Below are 15,163 nucleotides of genomic sequence, written 5' to 3' on the forward strand. Positions count from 1 at the left end.
AATCAAAAAGAATGAAATCTTGCCATTTGCAACTACGTGGATGAAACTGGAGGGTATTCTAAGCAAAATTAGAGAAAGACAAATCTATGACTTCACTCATTTGAGGACTTTAAAATATAAAACAGATGAACATAAGAGAAGGGAAAAATCACATAAAAACAGGGAGGGGGATAAAACATAAGAGAATCTTAAATATGGAGAACAAATGGAGGGTTACTGGATGGGTTGTGGGAGGGGGGATGGACTAAATGGGTGAGGGGCATTAAGGAATCTACTCCTGAAATCATTGTTGCACTGTATGCTAACTAACTTGGATGTAAACTAAAAAAGTAAATTAAATTAAAAAAATAAAATCCATCCATGTTTTTGTCTTGATAGCTAATTCTTATTTTATCACTGAGTAATATTCTGTTGTAAAGAATGTACCGCAATTTACTTATTTAAAAAAAATTTTTTTAATGTTTAGTTTTGAGTGAGAGAGAGAGTGAGAGAGAGCACGCTAGTGGGGAGGGACAGAGAGAGAGAGAGCGGGAGACACAGAATCTGAAGCAGGCTCCAGGCTCTGACCTGTTAGCACAGAGCCTGATGTGGGGCTCGAACTCACAGACCATGAGAGCGTGACCTGAACAGAAGTCAGACACTTAACTGACTGAGCTACCCAGGCGCCCGCAAATGTACCACAATTTATTGATTCACCTGTTGAGGGGCATTATGATTACCTTAGACTTGGTGATTAGGAATAAAGTTGTTGTAAACATTTGTGTGCATGTTTTCGTGTGGTCATAGTTTTCTGATCCACTGGGTAAATACCCATGAGTGTGACCATCAGGTCATATGGTAAGATTATGTTTAGCTTGCTAAGGAACTGCCGAACTTTCAAAGTGGCTATAGCACCTGCATTTCTGGTAGTTCCTTTTGGTCTTCATCCTCATCAGCAATTGATGTTGTCAGTGTTTTGGATTTCAGTCGTTCTAATAGGTGTGTACCAGTAACTCATTTTACTCTTTTTTAAAAAATATTTGTTATTTTAAGTAGGCTCTACACGCAACGTGAGACTCAAACTTAAACCCTGTGTTCAAGAGTTGCACGCTTCACTGAGCCAGCCATGCACCCCTCATTTTACTTTTTATTTCTCTAATGACAGACGATCTTGAGAATCTTTTTATAGGATTATTTACCATCTCTGTATATCATTGGGAGTTTTTTGTTCATATCTTCTGCTCATTTTTTAAGTCGGTTGTTTGTTATCTAATGTCGAATTTTAAGAATTTTATATTTTGGACAGAAGTCCTTTATCTGATATGTGATTTACAAATACTTTCTCCCTGATGGTGCCTTGCCTTCTTATTCACAGTGTCTTTTACAGAGCAAAAGTTTTCCATTTTCTTTTTTGAGTTAAAACTGACATATTGTATTTGTTTCAGGTATTCAACATAATCATTCGATACTTGTATACATGGTGAAGTGGTCACCACAATAAGTCTAATTACCGTCTATCACCATACAAAGTTGCGAAAAGTTTTTTTCCCTTGTGATGAGAAGTTTTAAGATTTACTTTTTGGCAACATTCAAATATACCATAAAATATTATTGAGGGGCACCTGGGTGGCTCAGTTGGTTGAGCATCCATCTCTTGGATTTCTGCTCAGGTCATGGGATTGAGCCCTGTGTCAGGCTCTGCACTCAACATGGAGCCTGTTGAGATTCTGTCTCTCTCTTCTTCTAGCCCCTCTCCCATACTCGTGCTCTCTCTCTCTCAAATTAAAATAGTAATAATAGTAGTAGTAATAATAATAATAATAATAATAATAATAAAGTATTCTTGACTGTAGTTGCCATGCTAAAATTTTTAATTTTAATAGAACCCAGCTTACCAGTTTTTTCTTTTATAAGTTGTACTTTGGTGTTGTATCTAAATTCATCACCAAACCCAAAATCTTATGTTTTCTTCTAGAAATTTAGGGTTTTGTATTTTAAATTTATATCTCTGATCGATTTTGAGTTAATTTTTGTATAAGGTACAAGGTCTGTATCTAGGTTTACTTTTTTTGCATGTGGATATCCAATTGTTCCAGCACTATTTGTTGAAAAGACTATCACAATTGAATTGCCATGGTGCTTTTGTCAAAACTCAGTTGACTATATTCCTGTAGGTCTGTTTTTGGCCTCTGTTCTATTCCACTGGTCTCTGTGTCTCTTCTTTCAACAGTACATGCTGTCTTGAGTACTGTAGCTGTATAGTTACTCTTGAAATCAGGTAGTCTGAGTCCTTCAACTTTGTTCTTCTTTTCCAACATTGTGTTGGCTATTTTGGGTTCTTTGCCTTTCCATATAAGTTTTAGAATCACTTTGTCAATATCTACAAAATAGCTTTCTGAGATTTTGATGAGACTTACCTAAATTTTTAAAGTAATAAATTGGTGTTGAAATTTGTCAAATGCTTTTCTGCATCTGTTTTTAATGATCACAGTTTTCTCCTTTATTTTTTTAATGTGCTGAAGTATATTACTTGATTTTGAAATGTTAAAGCAATCTTGCATTCCTATAATAATTTCAACGTGATGTTTTACTCAATCTGCTTATAGCTAGATAAGTTACCTGGTATTTTGTTGAATATTGTTGCAACTATATTTCTGAGAGAAGTTGCCCTATAATTTTTTCTTTGTTTGTAGTGTCCTTGTTATGTTTAGATCTCAAGATCATGTTAACTTCATAAAATGAGTTAGGAAGTATTTCTTCTTTTTTTTCTATTTATTTGTTTTTTAAATTTATTTGGATAAGATTGATATTATATCTTCCTTAAATGTTTATTTGACTTTACTAGAGAAGTCATCTTGGTCTGTAATTTTCTGTATTAAGTAGCTTTTATTTTTATTCTTTTTTTTTTTACAGTTAAGTTTATTAGGTTAGAATTCACATATAATCAAATGCAGACAGCTTAAAGTCCAATTTAATGAGTTTTTTAAATTTTTTAATTAAAAAATTTACTTCTATAGTTATCGTATGGTGTTATATTAGTTTCAGATGTACAATACAGTGATTTGATAATTCTATACATTACTCAGTGCTCATAATTGATAAGTGTACTTTAATCCCCCTCACCTATTTCACCCTCCCCCGCCCCCCACTTCCCTTCTCGTAACATGTGTTTGTTCTTTATAATTTAAGAGTCCACTATTTGGTTTGTCTCTTTTTTACTTTTTTCTTTGTTAAGCCTTGAGTTTATTATATTATTTTATTTTATTATTTTAATTTTTAATTTACATCCAAGTTAGTTAACATATAGTGTAATAATGATTTCAGGAATAGAATTTAGTGATTTATCACTTACATATAACACCCAGTGCTTATCCCAGCAAGTGTCCTCTTTAGTGCCCCTTGCCCATTTAGTCCATTCCCCCATCCAAAACCCCTCCAGCAACCCTCAGTTCTCTGTATTTAAGAGTCTCTTAAGTTTTGTCCCCCTCCCTGTTTCTATATTATTTTTGCTTCCCTTCCCTTATGTTCATCTGTTTGTAACTTAAATTCCACATAGGAGTGATGTCATATGATATTTGTCTTTCTCTGACTGACTTATTTCGCTTAGCATAATACCACCTAGTTCTGTCCACATTGTTGCAAGTGGCAAGATTTCATTATTTTTAATCACCAAGTAATATTCCATTGTGTGTGTGTGTGTGTGTGTGTGTGTGTGTGTGTGTGTGTGTATACACACACCACATTTTCTTTATCCATTCATCCGTTGATGGACATTTGGGCTCTTTCCATACTTTGTCTCTTGTCAATAGCACTGCTATAAACAGGGTGCCTGTGCCCCTTTGAGACAGCACTTCTGTATCCTTTGGATATATACCTAGTAGTGCAGTTGCTGGGTCATAGGGTAGTTCTATTTTTAATTTTTTGAGGAACCTCCATACTGATTTCCAAATGCAAGCACCAGCTTGCATTTTCACCAGCAGTGCAAAAGAGATCCTCTTTCTCTGCATCCTTGTGAACATCTGTTGTTTCCTGAGTTGTTAATTTTAGCCATTCTGACAGGTGTGAGGTGGTATCTCATTGTGGTTTTATTGTATTTCCTTGATGATAAGTGAGGCTGAGCATCTTCTGTATGTCTGTTAGCCATCTGGATGTCTTTGGAAAAGTGTCTGTTCATGTCTTCTGTGCAGTTCTTCAATGGATTATTTGTTTTTTGGGTGTTGAATTTGATAAGCTCTTTATAGATTTTGGATACTATTTATCAGATATGTCATTTACAAATATCTTCTTCCATTCTGTAGACTGCCTTTTAGTTTTGCTGATTGTTTCCTTCACTGTGCAGATTTTTATTTTGATGAGGTCCCAATAGTTCATTTTTGCTTTTGTTTCCTTTGCCTCTGGAGACATGTCAAATAAGTTACTGCAGCTGTGGTCAAAGAGGTTGTTGCTTGCTTTAGCCATTCTGACAGGTATAATGTGATATCTCGTAGTGGTTTTGATTTGCATTTCTCTGATGATGAGTGCTGTTGAGCATCTTTTCATGCATGTCTGTATGTCTTCTTTGTAGAAATGTCTGTTTATGTCTTCTGCCCATTTTTAACTTGGATTGTTTGCTTTTTTGGTGTTGAATTGTATAAATCCTTATATATTTTTGATTCTATTTATTGGATATATCTTTTGCAAATATCTTCTCCCATTCTGTAGGTTGTCTTTTAGTTTTGTCAATTATTTCCTTTGCTTTCTCAAGCTTTTTATCTTGATGTAGTCCCAATAGTTTATTTTGCTTTTGTTTACCTTGTGTCAGGAGACATATCTAGAAAAATGTAGCTATGGACAATGTCAGAATCATTGCCTGTGCTGTCTTCTAGGGTTTTTATGTTTTCAGGTCTCACATTAGGTCTTCAATCCATTTTAAGTTCATTTTTGTATATGGTCTGAGAAAGTGATCCAGTTTCATTCTTTTGCTTGTAACTGTCCTATTTCCCCAATACCATTTGTTGAAGGGACTTTTTTCCCATTGCATATTCTTACTTCCTTTGTTGAAAATTAATCCATGTGAGATGTTAACCATGGTTTATTTCCAGGCTCTCTGTTCTGTTCCATTGATCTATGTGTCTATTTTGTGTCATTACTTTATTGTTTTGATTACAATAGCTTTATAGTATATCTTAAAACCCTGGATTGTGATACCTACAGTTTTCTTCTTTTTCAAAATTGGTTTGGCTATTTTGTGGTCCCATACAGATTTTAAGATTATTTGAATTTACTGAAAAATGCTGTTGGTATTTTGATAAGGATTACATTAAATCTGCAGATTGCTTTGGGCAGTATAGACTTTTAACAATACTTGTTCTTCCAATACACGAGCATGGAACATCTTTCTATTTGTCCGTGTCATCTTCATTTTCTGTATCACGTTTTGTAATAGAGTACAGGTCTCTCACCTCCTTGGTTAGGTTTATTTCTGGGTATCTTCTTATTTTTGGTGCAATTGTAAATTAATTTCTCTTTCTGCTACTTCTAGTGTATAGAAATGCAACAGATTTCTGTATGTTGATTATGTGTCCTCTGTCCCTGTTGCATTCATTTACCAATTCTAGTAGGGTTTTTTTGGCGTCTTTAGGGTTTGCTATATATCTATATATATCTATATATATATATATATATATAGATAGATAGATAGATATATAGATATATATATAGCTATATATATAGATATATATATAGCTATATATATATAGCTATATATATATATCTATATATATATGTATATATCATGTCATCTGCAAATAGTGACAGTTTTACTTATCCTCATTGATATGGATACCTTTTATTTCTTTTTCATGTCTGATTGCTGTGTCTGACTTTCAATACTGTGTTGAATAAAAAGTGACAAGAATGGACATTCTTGTCTTATTCCTGATCTTAGGGGAAAACTCTCAGTTTTTCACCATTGAATTTGATGATAGCTGTGTGTTTTTTACATTTTTATGTAAATAATAATACCTCTTATTATTTTGAGGTATGTTCCGTTTAAACCTACTTTGTTGAGGGTTGTTTTTTTTTTTTATCATGAATGAATGTTTTACTTTGTCAAATGCTTTTTCTGCATCTCTTGGAATGATGGTATGGTTTTTAACCTTTCTTGTGTTGATGTTTTATGTTGATTGATTTGTGAATATTGAACCACACTTATATTTGCATGTCAGTAATGAATCCCACTTGATTGTGAATGATTTTTTTAAAAATACATGTTGGATCTGGTTTGCTAATATTTTGTTGGTGATTTTGCATCTAAATTCATCAGAGGTATGGACCTGTAGTTTTCTTTTTTTGTGGGCTTTTTAACTGCTTTTGGAGTAAGGGCAGTACTGCCCTCATAGAAAGAATTTAGAAGCTGCTCTTCCTCTTTTATGTTTTGGAATAGTTTGAGAAGAATAGGTATTAACTCTTCTTCTTTGAATGTTTTTTGGACTTCAGTCAGGATCATCTGGTCCTGGATTTCTATTTGTTGGTAGATTTTTGATTAATGATTTAATTTCATTGCTGGTAATTGGCCTGTTCAAATTTTCTATTTCATCTGATTCAGTTTTGGGTATTTACACATTTCTAGGAATTTATGGATTTCTTATAGATTGTGCAATTTGTTGGCATATAATTTTTCAAAATATTTTCTTATAATCCTTGGTATTTCTGTGGTATCTGTTACTATTTCTCCTCTTTCATTTCTGATGTTATTTGAGTCCTCTCTCTCCACCTTTTTTTTTTTTTTTTTGAGTGGTTGAATATTTACCAATTTTGTTGATCTTTTCAAAGATTCACCTTCTGGTTTCATTAATCTGTTCTATTGTTCTTAGTTTCTGTTTTGTTTATTTCTGTTCTAATTTTTATTATTTCTTTCCTGCTACTGGTTTTGAGGGTTTTTTTCTTCCTAGCTCCTTAAGGAGTAAGGTTAGGTTGTTAATTTGAGATTTTTCTTCTTGAGGTAGGCTTATATTACTATAAACTTTATTCTTAAAATGGTTTTTGTTGCATCCCAAAGATTTTGGACTATTGTGTTACTTTCATTTGTCTCCATGTATTTTTTTATTTCCTCTTTGATTTCTTGGTTGACTCATTGGAAGTAGCATTTTATTTAACTTTCATATATTTGTGTTCTTTCCAGATTTTTTCTTGTGCTTGATTTCTGATATCATAGCGTTGTGGTCAGAAAAGCTCTATGGCTTAATTTCCGTCTTTTTGAATTTGTTGACACTTGTTTTGTGACCTAATGTGATCTGTATATTAATGCTGATCCATACATGAATACTCCATGTGCACTTGAAAAGAATGTGTGTTCTGATACTTTATGATGGAATATTCTAAATATATTTGTTAGATCCATCTCCTCCAATGTGTCATTTAAAGCCACTGTTTACTTAAATGATTTTCTGTTTGGATGATCTATCTACTGATGTAAATTGGTGTTAAAATCCCCTAGTATTGTTGTATTACTGTCAATTACTTCCATTATGTTTGTTATTAACCGCTTTTTGTATTTGGGTGCCTCAGTGTTGGGTGCATTAACATGTACAGTTGCTACATCTTCTTGTTGGATTGTTCCCTTTATGATTATGTAGTGTTCTTCTCTGTCTCTTGTTATAGTCTTTGTTTTAAAGTTTATTTTGTCCAATATAAATATTGCTCCCTTGGCTTTCTTTTCACTTCCATTTGCATGATGTTTCTTCACTTTCAATCTGCATGTGTCTTTAGTATGAAATGAGTCTCTTGTAGGCAGCATATAGATGGGTCTTGCTTTTTTATCCATTCCATCACCCTATGTCTTTTTATTGGAACACTTAGTCCATTTACATTAAAGTAATTATTGATATGTATGGACTTACTGCTATTTTGTTACTTGTTACGGTTGTTTTTGTATTTCTTCTCTGTTCCTTTCTTACTCTCTTCTCTCATGGTTTGCTGGCTATCTTTAGTGATATAATTGGATTCCTTTCTCTTTATTTTTTTGCATATCTGTTACTGGTTTTGATTTATGGTTGTTGTTAAGTTTATATGTAACATCTTTTGCATATAGCAGTCTGTATTAAGTTGATGATCGCTTTAAGTTCGAACGCATTCTTTATACCTCTCCCTGCCACCCTTCCCCCCCGCGTTTTAGGTATATAAGTGTCATACTTTACATCCTTTTATTTTGTGAATCCCTTGACCAATATTTATATATGTACTTTATTTCACTGCTTTTCTGCTTCCTGCTTTTCTTAGTCATACTTATGGTCTTTCCTTTCATTTCAAAAATTCCTTTTAACATTTCTTGTATGGCTAGTTTAGTGGTGATGAATTCCTTTAACTTTTGTTTGTCTGGCAACCTCTTTATCTCTCCTTCAATTCTGAATGATATCCTTGCTGGATAGAGTTCTTGGCTGCAGGATTTTTTCTTTCAGCAGTTTGAATATGTCATGCTACTCCCTTCTGTCCTGGAAAATTTCTGCTGAAAAATTTGCTGATAGCTTTATGGGATTTCTTTTGTATGTAACTTTTCTTTTCTTGCTGCTTTAAAATTTTTCTCTTTATCATTACTTTTTTCCATTTTAATTGCTATGTGTCTTGGTATGGACTTCTTTGGGTTGATTTTGTTGGTGGCACTCTGTGTCTCCTGGATCTGGATTTCTGTTTGCTTCCCCAGGTTTGGGAAGTTTTCAGCTATTATTTGTTCAAATAAATTTTCTCTCTCTTTTCTCTCCCCTTTTCTCTCTCTTCTTCCTGTGTCCCTGTTATGTGAATGTTATTGTGCTTGATGGTGTTGCTGAGTTCCCTAAGTCTATTTTTAATTCTTTTTTCTCTCCCCTGTTCAGGTTGATTGCTCTCCATTACTCTATCCTCCAGGTCTCAATCCTTTCTGCTTCTTCTAGTCTACAATTTATTCTCTTTAATGTATTTTTACTTTTAGTTATTGTGTTCTTCATCTGTGATTGGTTCTTTTATGTTTCCTATCTCTTTGTTGAGAGGTCCTCCACTCTTTTCTCAAGTCCAGTAAGTATCTTTATGACCATTACTTAAAATTCTCCATTTTATTTACATCTCTTGTAATTTTGTCTTGTTCTTTCATTTGGGACATACTCCTCTTTCTCTTCATTTTTTCTAACTCTCTCTGTGTATGTGTAGTAGGAAAGTCATCTACATCTCATGGTCTTGAAAGTAGTGGCCTTATGAAGAAGAGATTCTATAGTGCTCTGCTTTGCGGTGCCCTATTCATCAGAACCTCGTACTTCAGTGGTGTCTCCTATATGTGTACATGTGACCTACTGTTGTTGCTGAAGGCCACTTTTGCCTCAGTCCATTTGGCTCTCTTTACCTGTCGTGGGTAGGCGTTGCTCCCTGTGCTCTTAGTGGGCCAGTCTGGGGCCATCTTGGGCTTAACTGAGTCAGACCAGGCATTTGCCAGAGATGCAGCAGCATGGAACTGTAGGGCCCTTTCCCTCTGTTGTCCCCTGAGAAGCTTTTTTTTTGGTGATTAGGTCACACTCTCAGACCCAGTATCTGCCCCTAGCCCACTTGTGGGGCTGGAGTTAGACCAGTATGTGTAGTTATTTTCCTCTCTCACTGATGGCAGGAGGCGTTTTGGAGTGGTGCTGGCCCCTTATAGGGGTGCTTGCACATTGCCATGCCTGTGGCACTGCTTTGGATAATCTCCTGTCAAGGGTGTATTGGAGAGGGCATGTTCGCAGGAGAACATGGAGGTGGGATGCTCTTTGTCAGGAAGGTCTGAGCTACTGTACTGCAGGAGGGGACCTGCAGCTGCCCAGGAAAACACCTATGCAGGCTGGGATGAAGGAGATGGGTCCCCAGGAGAATTTGGGGGGTGAGACATGCTATTAAAAGCTAGGTGGAGAGTGTACATGTTTCACTGGTTCTCACAGGTGTCCATGTATGTATGCTAGGGGGTGGGGAAGGATAATGGCGCCTACCGGCTCTTTTGTTCTTGGAGAAGTCTCCCAATTATCACTGCCCCTCCAGCGTATACTCTGAGCTTAGTAAATGAATCTCCACCTGTATACCCCAGGTGTCTTTGAAACTGGTGCTTCTATGCTATATCTCAGCAGGGCTGTTTGTTGTGCTTTCTCTTAAGGGCAGGGATTCTGTGTTCCTGGCTCTTGCAGAGCTGAGGCTAATTTTTAGAGTTCCAGGTGTTAAGCCCCACTGATGATTAGGCCCTTCTGATATTTAAAGCCAAATTTTGTGGGGATTGGCTTCCCTGTGCAGGTTCCTTCTTACCTGGGTGTCTGGTTAGGGGGTCTGCCCCTCTCTGCACTGGTGGTGCCCCTCCCACCACACACAATCCCACTGATCTGTTTGGCTCCTGACGGCATGTCTGCCATTCCTACCCTTTCAACGTGGCCTCTTCTCTACTTTTAGCTGTGGAGAGACTGTTCTGCCAGTCTTTGTATCATTTCTGAGATATTATACTGACGTGGGTATTACCTAGCTGTATCCATGGGATGAGGTGGACATTGAAGCCTAGCACATTGCCATCTACCTGGAAGTCCTGATGGGTTGTTACTAATGTATAAACTGTGGAACTTCTGCAATCAAGATAGAGAATTTTCATCACCTGAAAGTTCTCCCATGTCCTTTTACCTCCCCTCTCCCTAGCTCCACAAATTAAGTTTCATATGCTTATTTGCCATATGTATATCTTCTTTGGTGCATGCGTGTTCATATCTTTTGCTCATTTTTAAATTGGGTTCTTTTCCTATTTTTGTGTGTTTTTAATCATAGGTTATTTTACCTGTCTTAGAATTTCATGTAAATGAACTTAGACATACTATGTCTGGTTTCATTTGTTTGGTATAATGTTTTTGAGCTTTATCTTTGAATATTATACATATCAGTATTTTATTCAGTTTTTACTGGTGAAAAGTTTTGCAGTATTTTTGGATATGCCACATTAGTTCTTTCTCCTGTTTTTATATATATTGGTTTCTCTCATTTAGCTTTTACTAAGAAAGGTGGATTTTCTGTGTAAGTCTTTGTGTAAATATATATTTTCATTTCTCTTGGGTAAATTCCTAGGGATAATTTCTAGGTTTATGATAAGTGAGTGTTAGCTTTTTGTGAAATTGACAAACATTTCTTCAAAGAGGTGGTGCCATTTTACTGCATGCTAGGAAGTGTTCTAGTTGTTCTGCATCTTCACCACCAGTTGACATTTGTCAGTCTTTTTAATTTTTGCCACTCTAGTAGATGTGTAGTGGTATCACACTGTGGTTTTTATTTGCATTCCCCTAATCTACATAGTAATGTTGATTATCATTTCATAAGCTTATTGGCCATTTGCATATCTTGTGATTTTTCTGGTCATCTTTTGCCCATTTAAAAAAAAAATTTTTTTTAACATTTATTCATTTTTGAGAGACAGAGAGACAGAGCATGAGTGGGGAAGGGGCAGGGAGAGAGGGAGACACAGAACCCGAAGCAGGCTACAGGCTCTGAGCCATCGGCACAGAACTTGATGCAGGGCTGGAACCCACGAACTGCGAGATCATGACCTGAGCCGAAGTCGGACGCTCAGCCGACTGAGCCACCCAGGCGCCCCTTTAAAGCATTCTTAAAGGAACTGATTTGGCACAAATTTTAATATAAGTAAACTATTGAGAAACAGATATGTATCTTTTCCCCCCTTAACAGGAACCATGTCCTGTTCTGACCATAGCTTTTTCAGTCCTAATCTAATGCTCAAAACTTGATGTGCTATCTTGCTATACAACTGAGCATAAACTTGTTTTTTGAAGGAAGATAGTTTCTGTCAATATATTATCTGATAAATTTTTTGTGTATGCCCATTTTTTACCTGGATTATTTATGTGCTTGTATTTAGTTGTGATAGTTCTCTACACACTCTGGATTCAAGTTATTTGGTAGATATATGTTTTACAGGTATTTTCTCTGAATATTTTGCTTATCTTTCCATTTTCCTACAAATGATTTTTAAAGGACTAAAGTTTTTAATTTTGTTAAATTTAAAATTTTTAGGGGCGCCTGGGTGGCGCAGTCGGTTAAGCGTCCGACTTCAGCCAGGTCACGATCTCGCGGTCCGTGAGTTCGAGCCCCGCATCGGGCTCTGGGCTGATGGCTCAGAGCCTGGAGCCTGTTTCCGATTCTGTGTCTCCCTCTCTCTCTGCCCCTCCCCCGTTCATGCTCTGTCTCTCTCTGTCCCAAAAATAAATAAACGTTGAAAAAAAAAATTAAAAAAAAAAAAAAGACTGCTTTAAAAAATTTAAAATTTTATGTTAAAAAAACTTTTTTTTAAATTTTACGTTTGTTTATTTTTGAGAGACAGAGTGAGACAGAGCACGAGCAGGGAGGGCCAGAGAGAGGAGACACAGAATCTGAAGCAGCCTCCAGGCTCTGAGTAAGCAGTCAGCACAGAGCCTGACACGGGGCTTGAACCCATGAACTGTGAAATCATGACCTGAGCTGAAGTCGGACACTCAACCGACTGAGCCACCCAGGCGCCCCTAAAATTTTTATGTTTTTTTAACAAACTGGTTCATGCTTTTTGTTGCCCTAAGAAATCTTTGCCTACCCCAGAGTTGCAAAGATTTTCATCTTTTTTCTTCTAGAGATTTTATAGCATTAGCTTTTATATTTAGGTTTTGGTTCATTTTGAGTAGGTTTTTGTGTATGGTGTGAGGTTAACTATCAAGGTTCATTTCTTTCCCTTCAAATCTCCACTTCCAGTACCTTTTGTTGATAACACTGTCTTTACCCCCATCAAATTACCTTAACAACTTTGTTGAAAAGCAGTTGGCCATATATGTGTGGTCGGTTTTTGGATTTTCAGCTCTGTTCCATAATCTGTGTGTCTGTCCCTACATAAATACCATATTATCTTGATTACTGTCACTTTATAGTAAGTCTGAAAATCATGTCTTCCAACTTTTTTTCTCCTTTCTGATGCTTATTTGGCTATTGTAGTTCCTTTGTTTTTCCATATACCTTTTAAATCAACTTATCAGTTGCCACTTAAAAAACTTGATTGAGATTGTGTTGAAATGAGAAATTAATTTAGGCAAAATGAATGTGTTAACAATTTTGGATCTTCAAATTATGAGCAAAGTTTAGCCCTCTCTAGGTCTTTTAAAATTTATTTCAGCAATGTTTTATAGCTTTTAATGTGGAGGTTTTGCACTCTTTTGTTACATTTTTTTTCCTATTTGACCTCTTTTGATATTAGTGTAAATGAAGTTCTTTCCTTCATTTTCTAGTTGTTCACTATTACACCTGATTATCTTTGGATGATTGCTAGAAATTTTATCGAATATTTATAGAAATAATTTGACACTCTGGGTGATGTTATTTTAACGAAGACTGAATTTCCTTCTGCTTCTGTCCAGATGTTAGACTAGATGCAGATCACTTTAATCCACTTAGGGATTGAGCAGATTCAAAGTGGGACTTCAGTGCTAAAAAGGGCTTTTCTATTTCCTGTTCATTCTTCACTTAGGGTATAGCCCTTCAGAATCCAACTGAAATTTTGAGATCTCCACCAAAGCCTCCCCTCTTTGATTGACACGAATTTCAGTTTGTATGCCTCCAAGCTTATAAAGATTGCCAAAAGCTATACTCAGCTTCTTACCTCTCAATCATTTTTTTTTTTTTTTGGCTTTCATTTGGCAATCACCTCAATGGAAAAAGTTTCCTAAAATACTTGAGTCAGCTCTTTTGTCTTCTTTCTTATAACTTATCTCAAAATCTGTGACCATGGTATCTTTCTGAGGCCTTCAAATCATTCCTGCTGTCTTAAAAAAAAAATCTATGTGCATGTCTATATCTATATGTGTCTCCCTTTTTTCTTAGCTATTTTCAGGAGTGTTGCTCTGAGACACCCTAATAAGTCATTGCCAGAAGTATATTTTTCTTCTTGTCCCCTCCATTCTTCCATCTCATTCTCCACTAGAATATAATATTGTTCTCTGTATCTCATTTACTGCTGTATTCCTAGCACTTAGTATACTGCCTAGCACAAAATAGCACAAAAATATCTAGTCAATAGATATTTGTCAAATTAAAAAATGAATTATACATTGACATTTTCTGTGAAAAGATAGAATGGAAATTCGGAAGAAAATATCTTCCCTGTTATTTCTCATAGCTAAGATATAGCTATTCTTTAGCATAATAGGGTGAGTTCTGAACTTGAATTCAGGACCTTTATAGTTCTAGTGCCTTTTTAATTGATATTCCCTCAAAATGTTAAATAACATCTTTTCTTTATCCATTTGTAAATTATTTATTACTCTCTTATTCATGGAAATAGTTTCAACTGTTATTATAAAGTTAAAGAGTTTTCAAGGGAAAAAATAAAAAAAGATAAAAAGGACATTGGAATTAATGTTCTAATTAACTAATCAAAATATTTAAGTATAAATATAGGTTTGTAATTTTTATGATGGTTGTAATTCTTCCAGTGAATACAATCAAGGCAAATAGCTTGTTATCATGTTTTAAGAGGTAAAGATGAAGAATTTCATTAAAAATTACATTTTGCATAGTACATAAATGTCTACCTGTGTTTTTCTCCCTTTCCTTTAGAGCCATATTAAGTGCCAGATCCAGTTATTTTGCTGCAATGCTGAGTGGCTGCTGGGCTGAAAGCTCCCAAAAGTGTATTACTCTTCAAGGGTAAGCATAATTTTTACAAGGCAGCTTGACTGCAAATAATACTTCATACAGAACACTTCTAATGAATCTGTTTTCTCCATATATTCATTGAAATGTTTCTCATGTTGTGGAATTCAATGAAGTACATCTTCTGAAAATGAGAGATAGTAGGGAACATTTAGTAATAGAGATAGCGTGTTAGTCTTCCCAGACTGCTAAAATAAAATATCACTACTGAGTGGCTTAAACAACAGAAATTTATTTTCTCAGAATTTGGCAAGATCAGAGTACCAGCAAGGTTTGTCTTATGAGAGCTCTTACCTTGGGTTGCAGACAGCTTATTCTCTGTGTGTGCTTAATGGCCTTCCCTTAGTGCATGGGGGCAAGGGGAGGTGAAAAGAAGGTAGAGGGAGAGAGACAGAGAGAGCTCTCTGGTTTCTTCTATTTTAGCACCTCAGGGCAGGGCCCCATCTTATTATCTAATTTAACCTCAATTCCTTATAAGCCCCATCTCCAAATATAGCCA

The 15,163-nt window shown here is 35.5% G+C and overlaps 1 protein-coding gene across 3 annotated transcripts in view; it reads left to right on the plus strand.

Annotated features, from left to right (window-relative positions):
* The window catches only part of BTBD8 (BTB domain containing 8), a 118,418-nt gene that overhangs the window by 48,008 nt on the left and 55,247 nt on the right, over window positions 1-15,163 (plus strand). For all 3 annotated transcript variants that reach the window (XM_086717538.1, XM_086717536.1, XM_086717537.1), the window contains exon 5: window positions 14,569-14,658. In XM_086717538.1, the coding sequence (XP_086573664.1) occupies window positions 14,569-14,658 (90 nt within the window). The remainder of the gene's footprint in view (window positions 1-14,568; window positions 14,659-15,163) is intronic.

Source organism: Puma concolor, chromosome C1 (assembly GCF_028749965.1).
Source record: "Puma concolor isolate L17-30 chromosome C1, mPumCon1.1.hap2, whole genome shotgun sequence".
In the NCBI taxonomy this organism is placed as follows: Eukaryota; Metazoa; Chordata; class Mammalia; order Carnivora; family Felidae; genus Puma; species Puma concolor.